The 20416-nt window shown below is 42.0% G+C and overlaps 1 protein-coding gene across 2 annotated transcripts; it reads left to right on the plus strand.

Annotated features, from left to right (window-relative positions):
• The first annotated feature begins 767 nt into the window (after positions 1-767).
• On the plus strand, positions 768-20416 carry fzd3b (frizzled class receptor 3b). Of its 2 annotated transcripts, none has more exons than XM_058399110.1 (7): positions 768-1077; positions 2312-2895; positions 11178-11374; positions 11742-12759; positions 16146-16294; positions 17038-17274; positions 19005-20416. In XM_058399110.1, exons 2-7 carry the CDS (start codon positions 2641-2643, stop codon positions 19219-19221), a joined length of 2073 nt encoding a protein of 690 aa, XP_058255093.1. In that variant the 5' UTR covers positions 768-1077; positions 2312-2640; the 3' UTR covers positions 19222-20416. The 2 variants fall into 2 exon arrangements, with proteins under 2 accessions (XP_058255093.1, XP_058255094.1); XM_058399111.1 differs by having other exon boundaries at positions 17041-17274.

Consider the following 20416-nt stretch of genomic DNA (forward strand, 5'->3'; position numbering starts at 1 on the left):
ATTTCACTTTATTTATCCATAGTCTTCCAACTAAAAATCTTCTGAGCAGGTTGAATCGGAGCAGCTACCACCTGCCAAAACACAGGACACTGGTCAAACTGGTGGGCCATCTTTGACATGTAGTAAATGCTGGTAGAAAGAAATCCTGAATTATCACTGTACGATGCTAGACTGTAGCCAAATTATTTAAAGAAAATAACAGTAAGGCAAATTGAAAAATATCTATTCATCACTAAGTAATAATGACTGATGTTATAATATACAATTCTGAAAAAAATAAAGATTTATAATTTAATCAGGTGTCATCTAGAAGAGTGCTAGAGAATTTTGGTTCTTCTCAAAATTTCTTCTTCACGTCATCTCAATGAGTTTTGTCTTGCCACGGTCATCCCTCGTTTGCTAATTGGGGATCTAAATCTACATCCAGATTTCTTTCATGCTCCTTTGTGAAAGTGTCTCTTCCCAAAAGCTTATGTTATTCAGCAAGCTTATAACATTGGCCTTTTGTTTTATGACCGGTTTATTTTAGACACCAAGATAAGATAAGGCTCAGAATACTCCCATTACCCATACTCATCTGCATTTATTCAGTGAAACAATTTCCTGACTCGATTTAAAGTAATGATCATACTTCTGCAGTCATTTTGGGATTACTGATTAAAAAGCTGAGGTGGTTCATTATGTTGTGCCCTGAACTCCTGCCCTTTCTTTGCTCACCACGGGCGCATGCGCAGTGAGAGGAGGGCGGGGCCTGTCTGTAGGGGAGGGGCAGTATCGGCTGGAGTATGCAAAGCGAGCAGCGGTCCGTGTAGAGGCGTTCGTGTGTTTCAGGACATTTACACAGTTTTTAATAGTTTACAGTGTGGATAATGTGCACGGGTAAACTCGGTTCACTCTGAAACAGGTGTCTGCCTCTGGCGTTTCTGTATTCTGCGTGTGTGTGTGTGTGTGTGCGCGCGTGTGTGTGTGAAACATAAGGCGTGTGTGTGAAGCTCAGAGCTGCTGCAGCGAAGACGCGGTGTATTGTCATACACAGAGCAACGGCGACAAGAAGCTGAAGAATAACGCCTAACAACGGTAAAGTTTTCATTTTACATTTATAACCCGGTCTGTTTGTGTGTCCATGTTTGTGTTTTTCTCTCATTTGAAATGAAAAGAAAGCGCACGTCAGTGTATTCCTGAGGTCTGCCCTGTGCACGCGCACGCTGGGAAAAGGCTGAGGGGTTAAACAGCCGGTCATAGAGGGAGGAGGAGGAGGAGGGGGGGGGTTAGGTATAGTGTTATAAAACTGTAATAAGTCAGCAGTTAGAAACTATAGCTTGGTTTACTCCATAAAGTTTGTGTTATATCAAAACGACAGCTCTGAGTTTATGTACAGCTCTTACTAGTCATTTGTTTTGTAAATATTTGATGATTAAGTTTCTCGGTTTTAAGCTCAGATATATTATACATAGAGAAATTTACATACAGCTTTAAGCAGCCTGTATTTTATCCTGCAGTGCTGCTTGGAGTGTGTGTGTGTGTGTGTGTGTGTGTGGCGGGGGGGATGGGGTGGGTTTCCAGTCACAGGGTTTGGATCATAGACCTTTGGACACAGTGGTCAGTGGGATGCTGGTGTTTGGGAGGAGAGACGCTCAGGGCTGATAAACAAGTTATCTGAATACTGTTGTGGTTTATATGCATTATTACATCATTATTACATCATTTTATTAATCATTGTTGTTTTTATTATTAGAAGTGACATTGTTAAGTATTTATGATATATGTGGAGGAAGATTAAACGTAAATATAGGTGGAGAAACTTTTGCATTACATCCTACAATCCTGATATTATACATATAAAAATATTACACATATATTTATAGATCCCTAATTTATACGTATACTTTTATTCTGTCATCTTATAATAACGGTTTGTCATGAAAATATTTCACTATTTCATCTGCTTATTGATTATTCTGTTTTCATTTACATGCTTATTTGATTTTTTTAGTATGTATAATGTCTGTATAACATGATAATATAAATAACGTTGTATGGTATGAAGTCTGTGTTTCATTCTGTGCAGAGAAAATATTATTATTATTATTATTACTACATGATGTTAGTTCAGTCTTCTCCGTTGTCATATAAAGGTTGTTGTAGGACCAGAAAAACCCAAATGCAGTAAAACAGTTCTTAAGAGCACAATATTCAAATTGATAATTACATTATTAATAATTATTTATTATGTAAGACCTAAATACTTCTTCTTCCAGCATGGTTTAAGATTAAAAATAGATGGTTTAAATGTTTATGTTTTGTGTTGCAGGTGCTCTTACATGATGCATACAGTTTATTGATGACCATGATGGCCAGCATGGTGGAAGACCGTATCTTGTTATAAGCGCTGGACTTGTATGAATGCGTGGGCTTTGAGGTGGCTGATCAAAGTGTGCGCCGAGGCAAGCAGTGGGTCGAAGCGCAGCTAGTGAAGAGGGCATAGTGAGTGCTCACACAGGGGGATGGAAGCAGTGGACCAGCCCAGTCTACCTCCCTGATGCTCTGGGTGTGGTGGATATCCGTTGGGAGATGAATTGGCTCCCGTGTTTGCCTCACCCATCCTGCCAGTCTCGCAACGCTGCATTTTGTGAATGAAGGATGGGACTCAAAGTGGATTTATCGGTACCTGCGTTTGGTTTCTGCTGCAGGGGGATGGGGCTGCTGTGGACGCTGCTGGTGTCTGCTCTGTTCGCCTGTAGCTCTGCTATTCTCATGGACACTGTGGAAAGCCACAGCACGTTCACCTGTGAGCCCATAGGGCTCCGAATGTGTCAGGATCTCCCCTATAACACCACCTTCATGCCCAACCTTCTCAACCACTATGACCAACAGACAGCCGCTCTCGCCATGGAGGTAAGTGAATGTTTCTCTTTCGTCTCTCTCTGTTTCCATGTTGGTCTGTGTTCTGTGTGGGCAGGTGAGGGAAAAATGGGGTTGCCATGGAGCTTGTTGTTGGGTAAGCTTGTAGCCTGTCATTCTACACCGACTCGCTTGAATAATCAAGTAGCGGGTGACTTTTTGCAACTTAAATAAGTGGCACGGAAATGCAGATGTAACAAGTCAAGGTACAGCTGATGTTTTCTGTTTGTTATTTTTAAATACACCCAGATTCATTTGGACCGGCAGATTCAGATTTCATATCATATCAAGACTTCTGTCGAAGCGTTCTCCAGTCACAAAGATGATGCCATGTCTGACTTGTTCTTGTCACATTAGTGCAGCACATTTTCAGTCACTGGCTTATTTTTTAAATTTTTTTTTTAAATTTCTATTTACTTTATATATTAAATATAATGTTGAATCATTGCAGATAATTTGTGATGTTGCAGTGGGTGGGTGGGCAAAGCCGTGCATGTTGAAGACTCTACATTTTATGTATTTGTGCTAAAAAGCAAACAGAAACAGAACTAGTTTATTTCAGCATCAGATTTAATAAATTCCTGATGTAGATTTTGGACCTATAGTAGTAGAAAGGTTACACTTACACACACACATACACAGACACACACACAGACACACACACAGAGGAAGCAATAAAGTACTTGGTGCTGTTTGCTCCCTGCCGTCTTGTGCTTGGCACAAGACCATAACATGGAAGGATGCTTTATTCTGGATATGGTGGGAGGAAATAATGCTGGCAGCCAACATTATTTAGCACTGCTAACCACCTCATAATCTGCTGAGGCCTACAGTGGATGGATTGATTGGAGGTACTGGATGATCCTCTTACTCCCAGTACTGTAGTCACAGTGGAGAGCACAGCAGAGAGCGCTGGTATCTGTGCAGCTCTTTAAAAACACAGCGGAGAGTCCCCTGTCAGTCGATAGCGCGTCATGTGGGCTCTACTGCGGTGTGGGGTGCCGCCATGTCAGCGTCTGCCCATCTGTCACAAGGGTTCACTATTCCCTCTGGATTTGTATTACATTACTCTCGGGATGTTGTGTGTGCTGAGAAACCAGAGCCAATCCTGTAAAGCAGACCCTCCCCCTCCTCCTCCTCCCCCTCCTCCTCCTCTGCCAGCATAGCACCATGCAGTGTTAATGGGAACAGGGAGTATCCGCTCTCGCCCAGCCTCCTCGCATTTGTGTATTACAAACTGAGAATGTTGTAGAGAATATGGCAGAAAAATATCATCAGCAGTAACAGAGCTTAAGAACACAAAAGAACTTATACAGTAGTAAGTATAACAGGGAACTGATCCATCACGGTCACTAGGCGGTAGTGGCTCATTTAAGCCATGTGACAAACACACTGCTATTTTCTAGATAACCATTTTTGGTAAAATAATGAGTGCAGTATACATTTCACAAACTGATGAGTTGATGTGGGTGATGTGCACTCACGCAGTGTATTGAAGTATATTCTTTCTTGATTTGTAAGTCAAGATGTAATGCAATGTTTGTCAGACATTTTTAATGTTGTTCAATTATTATTATTATTATTATTATTATTATAGTTAGCTATAACTAAAAATGATAGAAAGCAAAACGAGTAAAAAAAAAGAAACGCACTGTACTGTGAAATCTTATTAAAAATATCTATCTATCTATCTATCTATCTATCTATCTATCTATCTATCTATCTATCTATCTATCTATCTATCTATCTATCTATCTATCTATAGCATTTTAATATAAGTAGGTTGAAATAGGCTCTTTGTGCAGTACATAGTGAACAAATACTACGTGAATGAATGAATGAATTGGCCTCCTAGCTTAGAGATCTCTTGTGTGTTTACATGATCCATCCCCAAAACCAACAGACTCAGTGGTAGAACCTTATCCACTTCATCCAGATTAAGATATCTACTTCAGACGGCTTGATTATGGGATGTTCTGAAGGATTTCAGAAGAACTGATTTTTAGCTTGTTGTTTATACAGAAATGACCTGCCGATGACCACAATTTCACAATCTAGCTTTTCACACAATAAGGACAACACAACAGAGCACAACACTGGTATTCAGACTGCAATTTATGCACAATGCTAACAGTTTTAATAAACCCACTGAACCTTCTACATCAAGTATTAATATCTGAAAAGCACAGGAAGGAGAAATGCTTTTCATATCCACTCAACATTTCCACGGATCAGGCTGGAGAACACAGTGTGTGGGGATAATTGCAGGGTGGTGCTTATGGGCTGCAGCTGGATCACAGTAACTGTGAGCTCTGACATGGTTTCTGAATGAGTGATCATGACAGGCCTGTGTGTGTGAGCTCACCAGTGAATTTACACCATGGACAAGTTTCTTATCAAAGCGTGGATTTGTAGGAAGTAACACAGAACCCCCATTTAACCTCCTTTGTAATTTAAACTATTCTAAAAAAGCAGGGATTGTGTTATCTTTCTATTCCACTGTTATTTACACAACCTGGAAATTCACACTTACTGTATTCATGAAAGATAAGAACTAGTCATGGCAGGTGTCAGATTAGTTAGAGTGTTTTGTTTGGTCAAATATGATGTACTGGGTGTTCAGACGGTTATTTAAATGCTGCTGCATATCATGAAAAAGTGAAACATTGCCTCCATATCACATCTCCAATAAGTGGAGATCTTCAGTCACCCTGGGCCCAAGAACTGGTTTGTAAATTAGAAACTAGATCACCCTAAAGTCACATTTATTAACTTCTAGATGTTTTTTTTTTATTACACCAAAGAAAACACTAAAAACAATTTGTTGGTGTTTTTGTATCTGTTTCTTAGAAACCATCTGTCACTCAGATGTGTGAAATACACATCATAAATATTATGAGTTTTCCTGCTCTTTCAGGTCACTGAGTGAAGCGAGTAATTCTGCCGAAATTGAAATGACAATCCTCAAAACACACGACTTATGCCTTCACAGCTGGAGCTGAAATATATTTGTTTGATGATTTGTCAGAAGTTTATTTAGTCTGAATCTGTCATGTCACTCAGACAGGAAGCCGGTGATGTGTACAGTCAGAGCAGTGAGAGTGTTACACTTACTTTTAATATAAAATTAATATTGGGGACAGAATTTTCATATGGGTTATTCCTTAGTTGTAAGGTCATAGGTGTATAAATGTCAGTTGTTGAGGTTAGGTACTTCCTTGCAGTTAGTTTCTTTACAATGCTCCATTCTAAAGCAAGAAATTCCCGCTTCCTAGCTTTGCTTATTGGGGGCAGCTATGGAAACTATGGAAACCTCTCTTGATTGTGAGTCCACAAAAGGACATGCAGTACTGCTCTCAGGAGGTGGTTTCTCCCACTGACCTCCGACCCCTGAGGATGAGGGCCCATCAAAGACTCTCTCTTTAAACCAGCCTTTTTCTGCATCAGTGGTTGCCATGGCAGCACTGGTGGAAAGGCAGGAGAAGAATGTGGCCCTCAGATGAGACGAGTGGAGGAAAGACACGGCCAGAAAGAGACCCCTGATTCAAGGACAACTGAATGACAGGAGAGAGGGAGTGTGGGAGTTGCCATTCCTTCTTTCTCCTTTTCTTCTTTGAGATTGAGAAAAGAACAAATATTAAGGAAATAATTCCCCCTTTGGGCAGTTTTACTTATTCAGGGCTGCCGGTCCTTTCACAATTGTGGGAGAGTGTGGAGGGCCACCCGGAGCCAATCGGTTGGTGCCGATGAAGTTTATCTTGGTTGAACAGACAGGCTATGTTTTATTCTGTGTCTGTCCCTGCATGCTGCTTTTTATTTACCATGAATAGAGTTACTGCAGTGTTTCCATGTCACTCACATAGCTATTTCCCTGCTCGTTTCACGCCCTCATTGAAGACTTCTCAGCGCTGCCAGCTGATCCACCTTCCATCCCGACACTGAATGTAGTCTGGAGAACGTGTCAGAGCTGTTTGCATTCACCACGCCCAAAATACAATCAAAGAGAGTTGTGCGAAATGTTTTTTTTCCGGCTCAAGGACAAAACTGCAGCACTGTGAGGGAACAGATGAGTGTGTGTGTGTGTGTGTGTGTGTGTGTGTGTGTGTGTGTGAACAAGCCGAGAATCTCTGGATGCTTCACTGAGCTGGACTCTTATGTCCTGACAGAGTTGTGAGCTGGAGGGAAGAGGCTGTCATGCAAACACACACACACACAAACACACTGCCATTTTCTCAGTGTAGTGTATTCTGCACAAGAGCAAGCAGCAAGAATTATTGCTAGCCAAGTGCATTACCTATAGAGCTGGTTCATACATATGCATAGATATAAAGCGAGTGAAATACAGGAATGCATTTCTGCTATTAAATGGTTGGAAAGCGATAATCAAATGTCGCTTTATTGTGCAGGCCTACTTTTCTACAACTTTAAACTACTTAGCATTAATGAATGAACAGTTTCATTCTGTAATTAAGCCTGTAAATCATTAAGCACTGCAATGTGTGAACTGCCATCAGATCCTCAGGATTAAGTGATTGTTAAATTTGTCATCTGATCCCTACAATGCACCTGGGGATAATTAAATTGCTCCAGTTTTATGAAGTGTGTGTGATACTCATTCTGAGGCTCACACACACCTACACACACACACACATAGCCGAGTAGGGGAAAGGTGACATATTGTCAGTCTATAGAGTCAGAGTCTTTAGAAATGGCTAATCCTTGGAGAACCCAGTTTTCTTCGCAAGTATGCTTGCTGAAAAAAGCAGGCAAACTGGCTTTTCCACTAATAGCAGCTCAAACTGGCCAAATCTCTACCTGGACACTGAGAAAGCTGGAGGGACAGAGAGAAAGCCAGAGAAAGAAAGAGAGAGGTCCAGACTCCGAAACAAATTCATCTACTTCAGAGATTACCCCAGCTGTCAGTCAAGGCCATTACTGTCTCCTTAACTGTCTTTTTCATGTCATTTCTTCCCCTCTTTTTCTTATCCATCTCTCTCTTTTCACTTTCCTACTTATACGCCTCTAAAAGAATGGCTGTAACCTGATAGCTGCCCTGAATATTTCCTTCTCTTCCATTAGAATAGCTGGATGCATTTACACATCACACACAGACATGCCTGAGTAGCTCAGGAAGCCCTGAAAGCAGCCATACACTTGAAGGCCTAGCCTCCATTGATTCTTTAAGTAAATTGTAGCTTAGACAAAGAGAAAACAGGCAGGAACTTAATCCTTCCATTTAAGTATTTGAAGAGGAGTGGCTGTTGGCATCCGTGAGAGACAAATGTGTTCTTTTTCACTCCTGCCAAAAAAGCCCACCCCGTTTCTCCCGCTTGTCCTCCTGCGCAGCGTGGGCTGCCTCGCATAGCAGCCGAGTAATCAGATCCGACGCTGCAACGTTTTAATTACCCATTAGCACCTTAGGCACAGAGATTAAGCTAGATAATGTGCACGCATTTGTAGTTCAGGAATATAACATCGGCCATGCCTCTACTACTCACTCACATTCTTTTATATCCTTCACATCGAGGATGTTATAATTACTCACGTCAGTCTCCTTTCTGTTTTAGTTTAGTTTACTGAAGTCAACAGTTTTTAAAAAATAAATATTACAGATATTTTATACACACTTTGTAATCAATGTTTTTGTTTAGATATTTTCCACTAGTGTAATGGAAACAATCCAGTTTACACACAGTGTGTACACAAACACACACACCCTTTACCGTAATGCTCTCGGACAGAATCTCTTAGCTGAAGTTGTAAGGACGGATGAAGAGGTGCTTCATGTGGAACGTACCCTCTGGTGTCTGTAAGGCGTCTGCTCTCTGAGCTGGTCCGTCATACAGGAACTTCTCTCTGGTCCACAGAAACCTGCTAGATAGTGTGAGCAAGGGGAAGGCGAGATATTCACTACTCACGCTCCTCTCAGGTTCAGTTTCTCTACATAACACGCAAACCCGCGAGTAAATGAACACACAGTGTGTAGCACTCACACACTTACTGCACACATGACACACATGAAATATTGAGGCCAAATATGCTTTAAAAGCCTGAAGATGGCTCCGGTGAAACAGATCCAGAGCTACTGCTACATTCTGTTTAATGCCCATCTCCTACGCTGCGGTCTAAATGTAGCACAGTTTAATTTTGCAATCGCGAGCTTTTTCCCCTGTGTTTGAGCTGATGGATGGGGAAGAGCTGCTCTTGATCTTTTCTTCTCAGATTTGCGGCACGGTGAGGATTGTTTCTCCGTGTTTTCCACTGACAGTCTTTACCTTCTGAGTCTCAAGAGTTAAAGACCTTTAATCTTTATTTACTAAACACAGTGGTGTGATCTTTCATCTGGCTGTGACATTAGTGGAAATGTCAGCATCTGAGCTTCAGGCCTAAAACAGAAAGAATAGTTCCCGTTTTTTTTTTAAAGTCCTTTCAATGCATCCGTTAACCTCGGAGAATGATTAACACTATTTGTCATGCCTTTAATACCCCATTCAATTCACTTCTTTTACAGTCTGTCCTGCTTGTGTTTTGGGGACACAAAGAAAGATAGCAGATTTTACACATTAATGCGAAAATAAAAGTGGCTCATTTTAAAATATTTACTGTGTTTTTACACCTCGAGTTCAGATTTATTCTGAAGTTCATGTTCGTAAAATGAACATGTCAACATGGGTTTTGTAAAATGTCATGCTGTTTAGTGTGTACCTCTTTGCTCTGGTGCTCTACCCCAGTCTCAGGTCCATGAATAATGCACATGCAGTGTGTAGTGTAGAACAGCTTTCGGCAGCACTAAACCGTCTGCAGCAGCAGTCCTGTAATTCAAGCATTTCAACCTGGTGTGCAGAAAACACTTACAGACTTTACCACCGAGGCAGCACAGCAATGACAAAATCAATATTACATGACTGGAGCGAAAGAGTCAGCACTCTGCTGTCCGTTTCCACAGCTGTGTCCACTGGGTGTAAAAATCAGCCAGTTGTGATCGTCTTTTGATCTCCGTTTAATCTCGCCTCTTCAGAGGCAAACTAAATATTTCATCGCTCCCTTTAAATATTGATGCGACATCTTGTTCCTATCTTGTGGATTTTAAAGTTATTTACAAACTTTATTCGGTGTCTTACATTCCTTGTTGAAGAACTGAGACGCTTGAAAAATAGTAATTCCCGATATCGAAACAATCCTGAGGCAGAAAATATGATTGAAACAGTTGGCATGATCACATTCATCAGACTTTTTGTGTTTGTACATGCTGTGTATAGCCTCGTATATTGCTGAATAAATTGATCTCTATCTAATTAGATGACTAGAAAAGTTTTTGTAAATTATTTACATATAATACATTCCTCTTATATAATATGCATCTTCCTCACTGGCATTCCTTAATTTTAGTTTGTGTTTATCTGTTTTAAATACCAATGTGTTTTTAAACTTATTTACAATTAGGCTAGATAAAACTCGTCACACAATTCACTGTTAGTTTTGCTAATTATCCTGTTTGTGATGGAAACTCTCAGTTCTCTACCATGTCCACGCAATGCTCCTCCCATCCGAGTACGCACATATTAACTCGTCTAAAGGCAAAAACTACAGGATCGTGAGACTACTTAAATAAAATTGTGGACAGTCAGATTAGTTATTTGATGGTCACATTGAAGACTTCTGACACTTTCAAAGCAGCACTAGGCAGGAAAAAGTATTGTTAGTGTGTGTCCAAGTCCCTCTCCCCCCGTCAGCAGGCCAGTGATAAAGGGCCAGACCCCAGCAGGAAGTGCATGTGTATTGGCTGGCCCCAGGTGGAAGGGTATTGTTCACTTCTCCAGAGATTTACATGTTAATGCCCAGCTCTGCAGCTGTTCTGTCTCCCAGCATGCACTAGTCTCCTTGGGGACACAAAAGCACAGTCAGAGCCACCCACAGGCTGGTGAGCTTCAGGAATGGGCATAGGATTACAGTAGTGGGGAAAACTTGGAAAAGCATGGCTGCCTCTCTTTGTGTTCCTCTGCAGACATTATGATTTCTTCTAAAAGTGAGGTGTCTAAAATTGAGTGAACGTTTGATATATTTTGGTTTCGAAATATTTCACACATCATCTTGCACGCTTGACTTTTTCCATTTCAAAACAGATAAAAAAAAAACTAGTTATGTTTGCCAAGCTGGTTTGATGAGCTCCACAGAAGCGGCGCTGACATCATGCAGCGAGCCGTTATGAGAACTGTCATTCTGTCACAGTGCACTTGGCAGAGTTTCCACTCATCTCCACTCATCTCTCTCCGCAGCTCTTTCACCCCATGGTGAACCTACAGTGTTCTCCAGACCTGAGGCCTTTCCTGTGTGCGCTCTACGCCCCCGTGTGTACGGAGTATGGCCGCATGTCCCTGCCCTGCCGCAGCCTGTGTATCCACTCGAAGAGGGACTGTCACAAGCTAATGGATATGTTCGGTGTGTCGTGGCCTGAGGAGATGGAGTGCAACAGGTAAAGGAATCGGGTTTGGGTCACCCGACATGCAGATGTGTGATAACACACAGCCTATATGTGAATAAAATACCCAGAATACACTGTATTTCTACAGTAAAAAATGTTTAATTTTATTTATTAAAAAATTAATTTAAAAACTCGTGTATTTGATTTATGTATTTATTGTATGTGTTAGTTCACAGCTTGAAAAGCCACCGAATCTTTTCACACACTACATTAGCTATAATATATTACACACATGCCAGGGTTCTTTACAAGCTTTGCTTCAAACGTCTTCTCCATTACTGAAACTGATTATTACTAAAAAGGCAGAGAAGGATATCTTTGTGTGTATTTACAGTAATGTTTTTGTGCCCAACCCAAGGTTCCCGGACTGTGATGAGCCGTACCCCCGTGCTGTAGACATGCTGACCGCTCTGAACACCTCGGACGAGTTGCCTATGACTGTGCAGAGAGACTATGGTTTCTGGTGTCCTCGTGAGTTGAAGATTGAGCCTGAGCTGGGTTACACGTTCCTGGGTGTGCGTGACTGCTCTCCTCCTTGCCCTAACATGTATTTCAGACGAGAAGAGCTCACCTTTGTCCGCTACTTCATTGGCGTCATCTCCATCGTCTGCTTGTCCGCCACACTCTTCACGTTTCTTACGTTCCTCATCGATGTCACGCGCTTCCGCTACCCGGAGAGGCCCATCATCTTCTACGCTGTGTGCTACATGATGGTGTCGCTGGTCTTTTTCCTGGGCTTTCTGCTGGAGGAGCGTGTGGCATGTAACTCGGCTAACCCGGCCCAGTTCAAAGCCTCTACTGTGACGCAGGGCTCCCATAACAAAGCATGCACTCTGCTCTTCATGGTGCTCTACTTCTTCACCATGGCTGGAAGCGTGTGGTGGGTGATCCTCACAATCACCTGGTTCCTGGCTGCTGTGCCCAAGTGGGGCAGTGAGGCCATTGAAAAGAAAGCCCTGCTGTTCCATGCCAGTGCCTGGGGCGTACCTGGTGTGCTGACTGTAGCGCTGCTGGCCATGAATAAGATCGAGGGGGATAATATCAGCGGCGTGTGCTTTGTAGGATTGTATGATGTGCACACTCTGCGCTGGTTCGTGCTGGCTCCTCTGTGCCTGGACGTGCTGGTCGGCGTGTCTCTGCTCCTTGCTGGAATCGTGGCCCTAAACCGCATCCGCATGGAGATCCCTCTAGAGAAAGAGAACCAGGACAAGCTGGTGAAGTTCATGATCCGTATTGGCGTGTTCTCTGTTCTGTACCTGGTGCCACTGCTGACGGTGTTGGGCTGTTACCTGTATGAACAGGCGTACCGTCCAGTGTGGGAGACCACCTGGGTACTGGATCGCTGCCGAGAGTATCACATCCCCTGTCCTTATCAGGTAACACCTCTGCCATCTTATTCTCATTAACTCTGTGTTCACCTGAGAGGCGCTGTAGCTTTGAGTATTATACCATCCACAAAGGAAGCTTTAGACAATAAGTCCGTTTGAGTAGCGAGTCTGTTTGTGTTGCACCTTACATACATCTTAAATAGTATCTCATATTTCAAGTTACTGCTGTTGATAATATTATGCATCATTAGTTTATACTCTGATTTACATCACAAGCACTTTACATATGCTACACCACTTGTAGGTGAAGATCAGCGTTCGGTCATGAAAAATAAAACCTGTGTAGGCGACATTAACAAACTACGGCAGTGGTGACACATCGACACAAGCATCTATTAGTTTCAATGAATGTTTACAGAACAGCATTTCAATTCAGCATTCATTTTTTCATCCTTGTAGTAAATTGTGGTGACATCACTCAAGCTCTATGTTAGTGAACATTACAGCATTATATTAGCTATGTAATTTATTACTGCTACTAAAGCAGCAGTGATTTCCTACTGGACGTCATGCACTGTGAGCAGCATCCTGCACATACCGGGGATGTGGAAGCTTAGTGGTTTTATTACTGATCAGAAACTTGAGAGTTCGAATCCCAGGTCCACCAAGCTGACACTGCTGGGCCCCTGAGCAAGGCCCTTAACCCTCAATTGCTCCATTGTATAAAAAATGAGAAATTGTAAGTTGCTCTAGATAAGGTCGCATACCAAATGCCAGAAATGGAAATGTAATGTTAACATTATCTGTTACTATTAGATTTTTCTGGCCATTTTATATTTGGAGCAGTAAGAGGTTAGAGTTATTAATTTTACTGATGAAAAGGACTGTGCTTATGAATCTCAAAGAAAAATCTCAGGCTGGTGTCATGTGCACATGGCCCTAAGCCAGACTAATTCTACATAAATTATAATTCTGCAAACCCGTTCAGAGTGTCTGTTCATACAAACCACCAAACAGCTAGTCAGTGGATTAAAAGAAATAATTCTCTCATAGATCTTGAATTAGAGTAATAGAAAACATGCTTGCTTATTGTTGGATATTTCTGGAGGCAGTTTATTGTTTAGACCTCTCTGTACAATCTGCACAATATTTCAAGACCTACATTTGTCAAAAGATGTCCAAATTTGGACTTTTCTTTGGCTGGATGATGTGATGCGATACACCACAGTGACACACTGCATGCTTATGTTTCCATGTAATCTAAGACCCTTGGTCTTTCTTCATGCACAATAACAAAGTGATCCAACTGGAGCTGGAGGTCACGTGACTCAGAAACTCACTTAGTCTCTGACTCAGGATAGAGTCCTCCTCCTCCTCCTCCTGCATGGCCAGGCTCTTCATACACTCCTACTCTGTTACCTTGTAGCCTGCCCTGCCCACACAGCTACTTATTTTAATTACAGAGCACTTGAACAGAGCTCTCCTTTATAAAGGTATAGGTGTATTAGCATGAGTTGTGTGTGATGTAAGGAAAAGGGGGGCGTTCTGATTTTCCTCTTGTTCTGTTTGATCTGCAGGTTTCTTATGCTTTACTGATCGCTTTGTGAGATGGGCCTTTGTAGCAGGTTCGAGGAGGGAGAGAGCTGGGCCTTAGATAAACAAGGACTGTCCTATACCGAGCCCTGGGATAGACTGGCTTATCATCTGAAGTAAATTTGCCCACAGTGTGCTTAGTGCTGAGTAAAAAAATAAAAATAAAAAAAAGGCTCTGGATTCTCTATCATCCTGAACAGGGTAAAATGGTTACCTAAGACGAATGAATAAATGAAATAACTTACCTGGGTGTGTGTGCTGTCATTAAAACAAACACACCGTGCTTATTATTGCACCCTGGGATAGAGGCCCAAGCCAGTGATGCTACATTTTAGCATTAAATGAGATATGCCAGTATTTACAGCCTTTTTTGAGTAGTATAGTGCTCATGAATATAGCTAGTCAATGCGTAATAATCTCCAGAGGGAACCATGTGAGGCAGACTGGAAGTGTTCTGTGTGAATCCCTGAAATGGGAATTTAATGGAAATGCTATGGGAATGATTCAGTCCTGCAGTGGAAACCCAGCCTCAGGGTCTAATCAGAGCACCAGAGTGTAACAGTTTCATATGACACTTAGGTTTGAGGTGAGACTGAAGAGGGGGTAACACAGTCTGTGTATTCTCCCCTCTGCTCTTCAAGAGGATTTCTAGTATTTGAGTGACTTGAGAAAATGCTTTGTGTGGTCACTCACATTCCTGCAACGGGCTGCTATTACAGACCGAACTCTCACTGTAATGTTTATGCTCCTCTGCTCCTAATTCATTCGGAAAATACAATTAATTCATAGAAATGCATGGAAGTGTAAAAGCTTCATTTAGCCGGTGTAATGAGTGCTAATATGCTTCAGTGAATGTTTCTCAGCACACTTCACTCAAGTGTGTGTGTGAGACGCCTTGGGCGCTGCTCACTTTGAGTTCCTTTCCAGTTCCACTGAAGCATGTCTTGGCTCGAGAATTCACCGTGTTGTTATGATCCAATTCATTCTAAATGCCTTGTATCTCTTTGTCTAGTCCCAACTCCCACTACAGTCTAATCTGTAGTCCTTGAGTGTACACGTGTGTATGTTAGAGTTTGTGCTTACACAGTGGATTGTCTGAGGGCATTGGACTGTGCATCCTGAAGAAGCCGGCATGCACACACCAGAGGATCTGGAGAACTGAGGAGTGGATGAGAAACTAATAAATTATACAGAGATTACTGAGAGCCAAGTTACACACACAAATCATTTTCTTGCCAAACCTTGATAGGGCACACACGCAAGCCTCATTTGTGGGAAGGTGTCATCATTACAGGTTTATTTTCCCACAGATTAAATGTTAGTGTTCCTTTACTTTTGCGTGATGCTACTTGATCAAGGCCATTTACTTTCTTTTAAGAACAGTTGTATTTCCGAACGTTTGAATGCTTTCTCTGGTCTCAGAAACAGAGGCTACTAAAGTCTATGTGCTGTGTGAGACAGGATTCATAAGCACAATCAAAACTGCATAGAATCAGGATATAACACCACACAATACCACTATCTGTAACTGTCTATGTGGCAAACTATTCTTATTAGAGCTGCTCACAATATTTACTAACAAACACCGCACACATGCTAATGACTGCGGTGTTTCTTATATATTGTTCCTAAGTCGTCTTTTATTAGCAGATAATTTTGCTCATTTTTAACTATTTATTTGGAGAGTTCTACAAATGTTTAGGATGTACTAGATACAATTGACTCTATTCAAGATATTTCCACTTCGTTTTAAGCACTGTGTGTATGTTTAGCGAAACATTAGCTCTTCATTCCAAACTGTGTTTTGTATTTAGTTGCATAATGTGTGTTTGTGTGTGTAGGTGGATAAGACGAGCAGGCCTAACCTGGTTCTGTTCATCATGAAGTACCTGATGGTGTTGGTGGTCGGCGTCCCATCTGTGTTCTGGGTGGGCAGTAAGAAGACCTGCTTCGAGTGGGCCAGCTTTCTTCATGGCCGCAGACGCAAAGAGTGAGTTCCTCATCAGATCAGCACCTCACTGCTACTTCATGTTTAACTAGCTCGTGTAGGTAGAAATCCAGGATTTGGCAACACAAGAACTGAGTAACATGCTGAAAAATATATCCTCACTGTTCACTTTATTAGGAACACCCACACATGTCTCTAATGATCTGATCAGCCAATCATGTGGCAGCAGCGTTATGCATAAAATCGTACAGATACCAGCAGCCTCGGGTAATGTTCACATGAACCTTCAGAACAGGGAATTTCTGAGCTCAGTGATTTTGACTGTGGCATGATTGTAGGTGCCAGATGGCTGGTTGGAGTATTTCTATTATAACTGCTGATCTCCTGGGATTTTCACACACTACAGTCTCTAGAGTTTACTCAGTATGGTGCAATAAAGCAAAACCACCCGGTGAGCAGCAGTTCTGCAGATTCTCACAGCTTGATGATGAGAGAGATCCACAGAGAATGCACATGCTGTTGAAGACTTTTATAATCATTATTCTTTCGAGATATAGTTAGCTTATAAGACAGCAACTAGGAGCGATAATTTAAACCTATGCAGTATCACACGGTGATGGTGATTTTAATGCTGGCTACATTATTATTAGTGTAATTTTAGTCTATACCACAAAGTAGAAAGTAAAGCAGCTTGTTCTGCTCTGGTGTCTGCATCTATGTTCAAACACCACTTCAACTCTTCTCTTACTTTTCCTTTATGTATTCTATCTCTGTGCCTCCCGCAGCAGTACGGTGAACGACAGCCGTCAGGTCCTGCAGGAGCCCGACTTTGCTCAGGCTCTGTTGCGTGACCCCAATACACCCATCATACGCAAGTCACGTGGCACGTCCACACAGGGCACATCCACCCACGCCTCCTCCACTCACCTGGCCATGTTAGATGATGTGCGCAGCAAAGCGAGCAGCGTCCACAGCAAGATGAGCAGCTACCACGGCAGCCTGCATCGCTCCTGTGACGGCAGGTGAGGTCAAGCATGAGCTGTTTTTTTTTTTTTTATTTAGGGCATGACTGCTTGGTATTTTTCATGCATTTTAATTCTAAACCTGTATAGAATTCCACTGGTCAGATGGTCATGAGCAGCAAGTTTTTTTATTTTTTATTATTAATGTAGAGACAGAGAGAAATTTAGATGCTGGTGAGGAAACTTGTTAATGGCTGCTTTTGAGTACAGTGCAACTGAATACTCAAATCTGATTGGTCAGAAGGTGTGTATTATTTTGTCTATCAGCACATCTCACACCAGTTCCAGCTGTAACCTGAACAACAGGTTAATAATGATGTGCTCATTTTCGTTTCTATAGTAACAGCTCATACACAGAGACTGTATGCCAGACGCTTTACGTAATCTATGGCTGGTAATAAATAGATTAAAAAATGTTGAGCAAATTAAAATGCTTTGTGAACTTTACACTATCAAGTTTCTTGGCAGAATGACAAGGTGCGTGTTTAAAATGAGCGAGTGAGAAAACAGACATTAAATCTATACACTGATTCCCAAGCCCTACACAGAGTCTCTTAGCAATACACAATGGCAATTTAATACACACACACACACAACACAACCCTTAACTCAGTGTGCATTAACGGCCACGTGAGGTGATCTGATCTCAGACACACTTGCTAAAGCCCAGTCTAATCATGCTCTGGGAAAAGGCCAAAAAGTGCAAATGCTTATTTTGTTATCTGAAAGATTGCACATGTGGCTGGGAATTAAAGCTTTCCATTTGTTATTAGAAGCGAAATTGGCATGCACTATAGTGCTATCTATTAACAACCAGATGAAAATATGTACTACACTGATCAGGCATAACATTATGAACACTGCCAGGTGACGTGAATAACACTGATTATCTCTTCATCATGGCACCTGTTAGTGGGTGGGATATATTAGGCAGCAAGTGAACATTTTGTCCTCAGAGTTGATTTGTTAGAAGCAGGGAAAATGGGCAACTGTAAGCATTTGAACGAGTTTGACAAAAGGGCCAGATTGTGATGGCTAGACGACTGGATCAGAGCATCTCCAAAACTACAGCTCTTGTGGGGTGTTCCCGGTCTGCAGTGGTCAGCATCTATCAAAAGTGGTCCAAAGGAAGGAACGGTGGTGACCAAGACTCACTGATGAACATGGGGAGCGAAGGCTGGCCCGTGTGATCCGATCCAACAGACGAGCTACTGTTGCTCAAATTGCTGAAGAAGTTAATGCTGGTTCTGATAGAAAGGTGTCAGAATACACAGTGCATGACGGGTCAGGGCTGTTTTAGCCGGAAAAGGGGGACCAACATTATATTTTAGTGGTCATAATGTTATGCCTGGTCAGTGTATACGGTCATCTTATCTGGATGAATTGATTTTGAGATCATGTGTCTTAACATTTTCATAACTATATGATCTTGCTGAAATAATTTTTTTCTGTAGGGAAACTTTAGGGAGTTCTGTGCCATTGCATGTATACAATGTAAATACATCTGGCGTGATTGCTCATGAGTTTATACCCTATACTTTTGTTATACAAAACCCTGCAAGACAGGAGCTGAAACATGTCTGAAGCTAATAACAAAAGACATCTGAAAAGCCATAAAAATAAATCTCATATATATATCAGTCGTACGTTGTTCAGACATGTAGTGTGGAGTGATCTCATGTTTTGTAAGAAGACTGAACTCTGTTCCCCTTTTTGTTTTCATCCTGCAGGTACACTCCTACCAGCCACCGAGGCATGGAGGAACGCCCGCCCTACGGGAGCATGCCCCGCCTTAACGAGCAGCTATCCCGTCACAGCAGCCTACACCGACTCGACAGCCAATCACGACACAGCAGCGCACGGGACTTAAGCCATCCTCCACCTACCAACATTACACACGGCTCAAGCATGAACCGCGTAGTGGAGGAGGATGGGGCGAGTGCATAATTACTGAACAGCTCAGTTTACACACACTGCCCTCGGCGTCTGCTCCTGAACACACCGGAACAAGAGACTCCCGACTCTGCAGGTGCACATGTGAAGACTGCACTCAAGCTATACACAGTTTGTGTATTTTATTTGTACAGAAGAGCCTTTGGGGGAAAGTGTGTTGGTCCATACTGCCAGTGGTACATAATAGAGCTTTGAAAGACTTTTTGATACTGTAAAGTTCAGGTGATGGGGCAAGTGAGTAACGTAATAAAGCGTTATTCTGCCCCCTGCTGAGGGACTGCAGACATGTTTCTCACAGATAATGCTGTTTTGTCTTAGATACAGTGTCTTACTTGCTGACTTGCAGCTTTTTTTCCTCACACGATCATTTCCACGGCTTTGTGCATCTTTTACATCTTAGCCTTCTTCATGTTCAAGCACTCGAAGCCAAGCATAAAGATGAAGCGGGAATTAAGACAAATGCGACAGTACTTGGCAGTTATGTGCCTCTGGCAAGCAATTAAATATACAAGATAAGGATGAAGAAAGTAAAGGATTTACTCACAGTAGCTCTTGTGATGTGTATGTCTCTGTATGTTTATTACAGTACTCCTCAGAAACCGCAAACCTGAAAACCTCACTTCCACCAGATCCCTGCTGCATCAGCCTACCTCATCATCCCAGATCACACTAAACATTCAACCTGTGATGGCTGTCCTGTTCATGATGATTAAGGATTTTCAGACAGGGTTTCCACAGTGCATTTGTTTGAACACAGGTCTGTAATGTCATGGAAAAGAAAAGATTCACAGAGGTACATGTGTAAGTGTATTTTGTGCACACTACTGATGGCATGCTGCCTGTGGCGAGTGGGGTGGAAACAACTTGAACCAGAATATTGTGCTGTGTGAACACATCCGGTTTAAAAACAAAATATACACAGAAGCGAGCGGTGCCACAACAGTGCAGAAGTGTGTGGTACTGGTACAGATACACGAGCTCCGTTCTGCACACTTTATGCAAAAAGCTTTGAACACACCGATTCTGCCTGACGTTTCTGTTTCCGTATGCAACGTGTGCTCCTACTGTAAGCATGTAAATGTGCAACACTGTAAAGTATTTCTGGTACAGAATTCAAAATTGAATACATTATTATTTATATCAAGTTCTGAATATTTTCTATTATTTGAAGTTTCGTTTTTTTTTTTTT

This window comes from Hemibagrus wyckioides, linkage group LG09 (assembly GCF_019097595.1).
Source record: "Hemibagrus wyckioides isolate EC202008001 linkage group LG09, SWU_Hwy_1.0, whole genome shotgun sequence".
In the NCBI taxonomy this organism is placed as follows: domain Eukaryota; kingdom Metazoa; phylum Chordata; class Actinopteri; order Siluriformes; family Bagridae; genus Hemibagrus; species Hemibagrus wyckioides.

What these genes read in the sequence shown, in the direction of transcription:
- fzd3b (XM_058399110.1), top strand. Translation starts at nt 2,641, where the DNA reads ATGGGACTCAAAGTGGATTTATCGGTACCTGCGTTTGGTTTCTGCTGC. An exon ending in ACATCCCCTGTCCTTATCAG is followed by an intron (nt 12,760 to 16,145) that starts GTAACACCTCTG and finishes TTGTGTGTGTAG; the next exon opens with GTGGATAAGACGAGCAGGCC. An exon ending in CATCGCTCCTGTGACGGCAG is followed by an intron (nt 17,275 to 19,004) that starts GTGAGGTCAAGC and finishes TTCATCCTGCAG; the next exon opens with GTACACTCCTACCAGCCACC.